At 43.3% G+C, this 9,966-nt stretch overlaps 1 protein-coding gene across 1 annotated transcript in view; it reads left to right on the top strand.

Annotated features, from left to right (window-relative positions):
• The first annotated feature begins 359 nt into the window (after positions 1–359).
• Positions 360–9,966, top strand: part of LANCL3 (LanC like family member 3) — a 168,134-nt gene continuing 158,527 nt past the window's right edge. Inside the window, exon 1 of the mRNA XM_004376944.2 lies at positions 360–1,005. Coding sequence (XP_004377001.1) covers positions 433–1,005 — 573 coding nt within the window. The 5' untranslated portion in view covers positions 360–432. The remainder of the gene's footprint in view (positions 1,006–9,966) is intronic.

The following is a 9,966-nucleotide window of genomic DNA, read 5'->3' as shown; positions in this document are numbered from 1 at the left end:
TGGTGTCCACCGCGCCCCCGGCCTTCTGCCGTGAGGGGAGGAGCTGGGGGCGGAGCGGGAGGAGTGGCGCGAGCCCCGCGTGGGTCCTGCCAGAGATCACCTCGGCCCCTTGGAGAGGCGGCCAAACTGCGGCGGAGCAGGAGGGAGCAGGTTTGGCGAGGGCGCGGCCTCAGCGAGGGGGGCGCAAGACGCGCATCCCCCGCGCTCACCCGGGCCACCCCGGAGCCTCGCGACAATCGGTGCCCCACTTGTCTATCTGCTCCGCGCGTCCTCCTCGCGCCCGCCTCCTCTTGTTACCTCGCGTCTCACCCTCCTAGCTTCATCCTCGCCGCATCCACTGCCATCCGAGCGAGAGGTGGTGCGTGCGGCTGCAGGGCGCGCCCTCAAGTCCGCGCGGTCTCCCACTCGGCGTTGGGGGACACAGGCGACAGCATGGACACCAAGCGCTGCTTTGCCAACCGCTTCGATGACTACCAGGGCAGCCTGCTGGCCGGTCAGTGTGAGGAGGCGGTGGCGCCCTTGGTCACCGCCACCATCGAGCGCATTCTCCAGGAGCTGCCCCCACTCGGGGGTGCCGCCGAGGCCCGGGGGGCGGCAACTGGGGCCAGCGGCTGCCAGGGGGGACTGTACGGCGGCGTGGCCGGAGTAGCCTACATGCTCTACCACGTCTCGCAGAGTCCGCTCTTCGCCACTGCCCGGGAGCGCTACCTGCGCACTGCCAAGCGCCTCATCGACGCGTGCTTCCGAGCGGAAGAGTGGGGCGAGCCGGACGCTGACACCCGCGCCGCCTTTCTCCTCGGGGGCGCGGGTGTGTATGCTGTGGCCACGCTCGTATACCACGCCCTGGGCCGGTCTGACTACGTGCAGCCACTGGGCAAATTCCGGGCTCTGTGCGCCGTCTGTGCGCCCGTCTCCTTCCTGGAGTGTGGCTCCGACGAGCTGTTCGTGGGCCGCGCTGGCTACCTGTGCGCCGCGCTGGTGCTCAAGCAGAAACTCGCCCAGGAGGTAAGAGGCAGTTCAGGCCACGGGGGAGCGCTCGCTACCTGCCTGGCCCTGCCTGTCCACCCCTCCCGGGACTCCCCGGCTCCCGGGAGCGCCGCCCCTTGCTGTTCCTCTCCATCTGTCTTTGTTAATCTTTGTCTGGCGCTGTCATTTCTTCAGTCTTATGAGGTCTATCTCCTGCTTTTAGCCATCGTTCTGCTTCTCTTTTCAGTGTCTTATTTATTGGGATTCAGAGTCTTTGCACTTTGTTCATGTTGTACGCTGAACGTGTCATCTCCCCAGATGCCTCTTGGCCCAATAGCTTTTTGGAAGCTAACAACGTGGCCTTTTCAAGTGAGATATAAAACCTCAAAAAGGAAAGGGATTTCCTTTCCTTTGACCCTGTCAAAAGCCGAAGTAGCCTCGCATGTTAAACCAAATCAACCAAACCAAACTCAACTCTTGGCCGCCGAGTCGACTTCGACTCATAGCGACGCTATAGGACAGGATAGAACTGCCCCATGGGGTTTCCAAGGCTGTAATCTTTACAGAAGCAGACTGCCACAAGTTTCTTCCTCAGAGCCGCTGATGGGTTCGAACTGCCGATCTTTCATTTAGCAGCCGAGCGCTTAAGCACTGCGCCACCAGGGCTCCCCTCACATGTTAGAGAATTAAAAAAGTAGTGGAACTTTGGGAACTGATTCTGCTACCCTTGTTTCCATGCACTAATGTGGTGGTAAGTTGCTTCTGCAACCCCAAGAATAACTGCCCAGCTGCAGGTCTGATGTGCTTACTGTTCAGTTCAGCTCTTGGCTCTTATTAAATGCACATCTGATGGGGATGTCCCCCTTTTTAATACATAAATGTAGATTTAAGAAAGACAGGCATAAAGAATTGTACCCCACTGTGGTGGAACGGAGCCCTGGTGGCGCAGTGGGTAAGAGCTCGGCTGCTAACCAAAAGGTCAGCAGTTTCAATCCACCAGGTGCTCCTTGGAAACCCTGTGGGGCAGTTCTTCTCTGTCCTATAGGGTCGCTGTGAGTCGGAGTCTACTCGAGGGCAACGGGTTTTTGTTGTTGTTGTTGTTGTTTTGTTTTGTTTTTTAATAGGTTTGTTGGTGGAATGTACATTTTTCATTTTGGCATGTGTAGTTATGATTATCAAGACCACAGCCTTCTTGGCAGGGCAGCTTTTCTTGATGAATGGCTTTCGGTGGCTCCTTGAAGTGAACTAGATTCCCCAACAATATATATGTGTTTTTTTTTCTTTTTTCCTGGACTCGCTTTTAATACAGCTTTTGGATATTAGGTGAGAATGTGCCAGTTCCTAGGGAATAGGGGGAAAAAATCCTCAAAAGGATCATAGTAACTAGGACTGAAAGAGAGGCACTTTCATTCATAACCCACTGGAACCAAATATTGTTCTAGGGAGGAAGTGACACATTTAACTTAGCTTTATTTGGGTGAGAGAGGCGTTTGAAGAAAAATCTAAGGTACACAGAGTATTTTAAAAGTGTAATTAACTTGGATAACCTCTATAGAGGCAGACTTGATATTTTCTTGTTTTTCAGCAGGTGACGTTGATTCAAGTGAGAGAAAAAAGAATACTAAAGAATGTGCACTATGCCAGCAGGGCAGCGAAGGTCTGTGTGACAAAGTTGTCTTGCAATAGTTCGCTCTGCCTCTGAGTCACTGTTATCTGCTAGCAGTTTCCCAAGGGCCCTTCCAGTTGTATAAAACTGGTTAGGCCACAGAGTTATTTACATATCATTTGCACTGTATTTGCATCTGCTCTCCAGACCTTGCAGTCTGGCAATAGGCAATTTTCAAATTCATTTTTTTTCCCCTTTGTTGTTTCCTTTAAGCTTAGTTTCTTCCCTTTCCATGCCTTGGGGCCTTTTCTCCAGAATGGAATGACAAAGAGGGGGAAACCCACCAGGTCACACAGATGGACACAGCCCAGAAGGACTCCTTGCCCCAAAGCTGGTGGCCCAGGGCCAATCTGCAAGGCTGATCTCCAAAGACATTTAAGATCTCTTTTCTGCCCTCCTGCCAAACCAGATCTGTCTGTTTGTCCAAATCAAGCTGCGGTGCTTTGACCCCTGCTCCCAGGAGAGGCAGCAAGCTCAGAGGGTAAAAATCAGCTCTTAACTTGAGCAATTCAGCCAGTCCCAGTGCCAGCCACAGCTGTGGCAATCCAAGAAGTTCACGCTTGAAAAGTACAGGGCAGAAGCTAAGCATGCCAGGTTGGAAGCCCCTGGAGAGTGACAAGTCTTATGCACTGTCCTCACTCCCAAGCCCTAGCCAGCTTATGACTTTGCTCTCAGTAGATCATCTAAAAACCTTGATTAAATTGAATCACAAACTTGTGTTCTTTCTCTATAAATAATCTGTCATTATGTCCTGGGTTTCTTTCCCTCCAATGTCATTTATATTCACCTTCCTCTGGCAGTTATCACCCTAGTCTAGATCCTTCCCACACTACTTGGCACACCTTTGGCACCTAATAAATATTTGAATGAATAAAACACCATCTACTAGGATCTATGCAATGTACTCTGAGCTGAATTTTCCCACTCAAGCCATCCCATCTACCTCTAAGAAACCAATCTTTTTAAAAACACTTTTCATTATGTCATTTCCCTGCTCAACATCCTGCAATGGCTCCCTATTACCTTCCCTTCAAGGGCTTCTCATCTCACTCAGAATTAAAGCTAAGTTCTTTAAAATGTCTGACAGGGCCCCACATGATCAGATCCCCAGTCAGTCTACTACACTTCTTGCTCACTCCACTTCAGCCACACTGGTCTTCTTGCTATTTAGGCACTCTCCTGTCTCAGGGTGTTTGTACTCACTGTTTCCTCTGCTTGGGATGCTCTTCCTCTAGATATTTTCACAGCTAGTGCCCTCACCTCGGTCAGGTCATCATCTTCTCAGGGAGGCCTTCCCTGTACACCTTATTTAAAATTGCAACTCTGCCCCCTAGAACTTTTCCCCTTTCCTGCTTCATTTGACTTATTTATTTTGTTTATTTCTGTCTACCCCAATTATGATGTAAGTTCCGTAAAGGTAATTTTTTTTTCATTGCTGTATCCCCAGCGTCAAGACATTGCCTGGCCTGTATTTAGGTACTCAACTTTTGGGGGTGAAGGCAGGGCATTGTTGCCAATATTGTCTACTCTGTGGCTTGCTTCATCACTCATTTTTAATCATATCCAATTTATCAGTCTTTTCTTTTATGGTGGGATCATTGGTATCATGTTTACCAGATTTTTTTTTCCACTGCCAAGGTCTAAGTAAATATTTGTTGGATGAATGAATGAAGTCTAGTTTCTTACAAATTTTTCCTCTGATCAAGCTGAACCACTAGACTAGTACATATTAAACTTCAGTGTGCATAGAAATCACCTGGGGATTTTGTTAATAAAGCGTAGATTCTGATTCAGCAGATCTGGAGTAGAGCCTGAGATCCTGCATTTCTAACAAGCTCCCAGGTGACGCTGCTGCTGCTGGTCCATGGAAAATGCTTTGAGTAGCAAGGCAATACAGCCCCATGTCTATTAAGATATGCTATAAGTCACTATTCTATGAAGCTCGATATATTTATTTATAAGGCTATAGTTTAGAATGATGATTATTATATTCATCCATGCTTTCATTATAAGGGCACACAAGAGCAATTTCTCTCAAGACTCAGGACAAGAATAGTTGTGTTCTTCCTGGTGATTGATTTAAAAAAATACTTCTGAATGTGTCATATTACTTTGTTTCCCACTGTGCTTTTGATGCTAGGAAGTTTATGGCCAGCTCATGGCTTAGTTTACCCTTTTCTGAATTTTCTTCCTTCCAGTTGATTTTAGTGATTGTATTTATGTTTGTAAGATTCAGGGGTGAAAAAAAAATGTGTGTGTATGTAGAGAGTGACAGAGACAGAGAGAATCACTCTGTCCAGGTAATGTGTGTGTGTGTGAAAAAAAAGTGTGTGTATGTAGAGAGAGACAAATGGAGGCAGAAAGAATCTCTCTATCCAGGTAGTGCGTGTGTATGTGTGTGAAAAAATATGTGTGTGTATATAGAGAGAGACAAAGGCAAAGATAATCACTCTATCCAGGTAATATTTCATTTAACTTGATCCTCCTGGAAACAGTCAAAAGAAGTAGCTTAAGAGTTTGTTAGGCTGATATCCTTGAACAATGGGGCACTAAAATCTCAAGAAATCACATCTTAAGAACTTGTATTGGACCTGTTGTGCTAAATTGTTGAAATAAGGTTCGTGAAATATAGATGTGATTTTATTTTCCCAGACAAGGTCACAGACCCTGTGAATTCTATCCACAGACCCCTCTCAAGGGACCTCAGATTGAGAACCCCTGGATTAGGAGGTTTGCAAAACTCCAAGCAAGCAATGATGGTAGCTTGGACTTTGGTAGTGATAGTAGAGATAAAGACAAGGGGACAGTCAAGTTCTGTTTTGGAGGTAGAACTGGGCTTGGTGATGGATTGAATGTGGGACTGAGGGAAAGTTAAGAATCAAGGATGGCTCCAAGGTTTGTAACTTCATCTACTGGATGGATAGTGATGCTCTTTACTAAGATGAGAAAGACTTGTGGGTGGTAGGAGGGGACTGTTTTGGAAGTTGCTATGGCAACTAACCAAAGATAAAGTGCCTTATATAGAGCTTGGCATATAGTAGTTGCTTAATGAAATCAGTGTTAGTCCTTTTTGTTTCTAGGAACAGAAAACCAAAGGTGATTCTGAATATCAGATAGAAAATGATACCCAATATAAGGTATCTATTTTCTTGCCATGATTTAAAAACTATTACTAGTTGCCATCAAGTCAATTCCAACTCATAGTGACTGCATATGTGTCAGAGTAGAACTGTGCTACATAGGGTTTTCAAGAGCTGATTTTTCAGACGTAGATCATCAGGCCTTTCTTCCGAGGCACCTCTTGGTGAACTCAAACTGCCAACCTTTCAGTTAGCAGCTGAGCTCTTAACCGTTTGTGCTACCCAAGATAAAAACTATTACAAGGTTGTTAATTGGGTCCTGAGCACATTCCTAAGGCAGGTGGTTGGCAGCTGTCAGTGAGGATGCTTTTAACTGCAAATAACAGAATGTCCAAGAGAAAGTGATCTAAGTCATGAGATCATTTATTATCTCACTTGGAGTCTAGAGCTAGGCCAGTCCAGGACGGTCATCAAGAGCCTAAGCCTTTTCCAATCTTTTTCTCTGCCTTTCTCAGTGTAAGAGTCATATCACCCTTTAAGGTTGCAAGGTGGCTGCTGTCATTTCAAGCATCATGTTTTCATACAGCCTAAGTAGAAAGGGAGGGTCTAATGGTTTTTCCTGCATCTCTTTTTATCATGTAGGACTTTCTATCCTAGAATACTTTTTTCTTCTGACTCATTCATTGCCCAGAACTTAGTCACTGGCAACTTCTACTTTCAGGGGAGGCTGGGAAGGCTAGTGGTTTTTATTTCTAACTTCTATCATTGGACCCAACTTCTGACAAGAAAGAAGGGAGAGGCTGAATTGGTACCAAAGTGTCTACCTTTTGGCATCCCTTGGCAAGGTCTGTTTTGTGACCTTCCACCTCTTTTATCTATTCATTTTTCCTCCTCTCAATGTTTATCTTCTCTTTTTGAGGTCACTGCTATAACCCATAAGGAGCTCTGGTGGTGCAGTGGTTAGGCACTTGGCTGCTAACTCAAAGGTCTGTGGTTCAAACCCACCAGCTGCTCTGCGGAAGAAAGATGTGGCAGTCAGTTTCCATAAAGATTTATAGCCTGAAAACCCTATGGAGCAGTTCTACTCTGCCCTGTAATGTTGCTATGAGTCGGAATCGACTGGACAGCAATGAGTTCTATGTCCCATGACACCTGTAAACTGTTTTGTTTTTGCTGTCAGCTGTCAATCAAATACAAGCTAAGATATTATCTGTTCATTGACACATAAACTAGTAAAATTTTGAGAATATTTTATGGCAGCAACTATTTGCATCTTTTCCTGGTTTTTCTTTAAAAAATTACTACTGTCATCATAATAACAAGGTAAAATCAAAGGATGCAGAAAGATATAAAACAGAATGAGTACTCTTCTTAGAATGTATTTGTTATTAACCTTTTCTTTTTCCTTTTAGAATTATTCTATTTCATAAAATGAAATATCTTTATTTTTATCCATTTACACAAATGATCGTATTGTACAAACCGTTCTGCAGCTTTCTCTCTTGTTTAATGTACCTTGGGGCATCTTTCCACATCACTGCATAAAGAGCTGTCTCATTCTTTATACTGTTTCCATTTAATGGATATACTCTACTTTAACCCTCATTGATGGACATTTAGGTTGATTCAAGTTTTTTGTTTTTCTATCACAAGCAATGCTATAAAGAATACACATACATATACATATAATAAGTCTATATACATATACATATGTATACAAGTAATATGTATGTGGAGTACCTGGGTGGCGCAAACAGTTAAGTGCTCAACTACTAGCTGAAAGGTTGATGATTCGAACCCACCCAGAGACACCTTGGAAGAAAAGCCTGGAGATTTGATTCCAAAAGTTTATGGCCTTGAAAACCCTATGGAGCAGTTCTGCTCTGCACACATGGGCCCCATGAGTCAGAATCGACTTGACAGTAACTAACAACAACACTCTGTATACACACACATACACATGCCTTTCTATTTGTATCTTTGCTTACTTTTGCAAGTATATATATATATATATATATAGTATATAGGATAAATTTTTTAAAAATAAAATTGTTGACTCAAAGGTTGCAGGTTCTTTTTCACTTGATAAAGATTGTCAAATTTCTTTCCAAGAAGGTTACATCAATTTCCATTCCTTCCACCAGGGTTTGAGAGTGTCTGTGTTCTTATATTCTTATCAACACTGGGTTTCATAAGACTTTAATATATGCAAAGCTGATGAGTAGAAAATGAGGATAAATGGTTGCCCTTTATAAGTGAGTCCCCTTATCATTCTATTCAGTACTCACTGAATAAAATGCACATGCAGATTTCACTTAGTCTTTGGATTTTTGCTGTCCTGATATTAGCAGGTGTGTGTTGTCCACTGCCTACGTAAACTCTGAAGTTTGGCTTGAAATGACAGCAGGGCTTGGGAAGCTTGGCTTTTGTCGGCCTGGTTCAGTTCCTAATTGCCTGATTATACACCTGCTTAGGGAGCAGGGCACTTCTGTGGGCTACAGCTTATATCCTTTGTTGCTCGTGACCCAGAACCCTGTGATTGCTAAAAGGATGTGGTAAGAGCTAACTATGGATAATTATGGATAACATTGTGAAGAACAGGAATTCCAGAACACTTAATTGTGCTCATGAGGAGCCCGTACATAGACTGAGAGACAGTCATTAGAACAGAACAAGGGGATACTGTGTGGTTTAAAGTCAGGAAAGGTGTGCATCAGGGTTGTATCCTTTCACCATATTTTTTCAAACTGTATGCCTAGCAAATAATCTGAGAAGCCAGACTATATGAAGAAGAAGTGACAACAGGATTGGAGGAAGACTCATTAACCTGTGATATGAAGATGACACAACCTTGCTTGCTGAAAGTGAAGAGGACTTGAAGCACTTACTGATGAAGATCAAAGACTACAACCTTCAGTATGGATTACACCTCAACATAAAGAAAACAAAAATCCTCTCAACTTAGAAAGATTCAGCAGAGTAGTAGGATACAAGATCAACATATAAAAATCAGTTGGATTCCTATACACAAAGAGAACTTTGAAAAGGAAAACAATACCATTTATAATAGCCCCTAAAAAGATAAAATACTTAAGAACAAATCTAACCAGGGACATAAAAGACCTAAACAAAGAAAATTAGAAAACACTATTGTAAGAAACCAAAAGAGAGCTACATAAATGGAAAAATATACCATACTCATGGATAGGAAGACTCAACATGGTGAAAATGTCAATTCTACTCAAAATGATCTACAGATATAATGTAATCTAGATTCAAATACCAGCAGCATTCTTTAACAAGATGGAAAAACTAATCAACTTTATGTTGAACGGAAAGAGGCCCCGAATAAGCAAAGCATTATTGATGAAAAAAGAACAAAGTAGGAGGCCTCACACTGACTGATATCAGAATGTACTACACAGCCTGTCTCTGGTACAACAAAAGACACATAGACGAACAGAACAGAATTGAGAACCTAGATATAAATCCATCCACCTATGGTCAGATGATCTTTGACAAAGGACCAAAGTCCATTATGGGAAGAGAAAGTCTTTTTGACAAATGGTGCTGGCAAAACTGGATGTTCATCAAAAAAAAAATGAAACAAGACCCATGCCTCACACCATACACAAAAACTAAATCAAAATGGATCAAAGACCTAAATATAAAACCTAAAAGGATAAAGATCATGGAATAAAAAATAGGGACAATGCTAGGGGCCTAATATATGGCATAAATACAATATAAACCATAACTAACAGTGCACAACAAAGCACCAAAAGATAAACTAGATAACCGAGAACTCCTAAAAATTAAATACTTATGCCCTTCAAAACTTCACCAAAAGAGTAAAAAGTGAACCTACAGACTGGGAAAAAGTTTTTGGCTATGACATATCTGACAAGGGTCTAATCTCTAAAATCCATAGAATACTTCAACACCTCAACAACAAAAAGACAAATAATCCAATTAAAAAATGGGCAAAGGATATGAACAAACACTTCACCAAAGAAGGCATTCAGTTGACTAACAGACGCATGAGGAAAAGCTTGCAATCATTAGCCATTATTATTGTTAGGTGCCATCAAGTCAGTTCCGACTCAGAGTGACCCTATGCACCACAGAACTAAACATTGCCCAGTCCTGTGCCATGCTCACAATCGTTGTTATGCTTGAGCCCATTGTTGCAGCCACTGTGTCAATCCATCTCATTGAGGGTCTTCCTCTTTTTCGCTGAACCTCTATGTCTTT

Source organism: Trichechus manatus, unplaced genomic scaffold, assembly GCF_000243295.1.
Source record: "Trichechus manatus latirostris isolate Lorelei unplaced genomic scaffold, TriManLat1.0 scaffold00046, whole genome shotgun sequence".
Taxonomy (NCBI): domain Eukaryota; kingdom Metazoa; phylum Chordata; class Mammalia; order Sirenia; family Trichechidae; genus Trichechus; species Trichechus manatus.
Note: the sequence above shows the minus strand (reverse complement) of the source record. Positions and strands in the feature narration are given on the sequence as shown.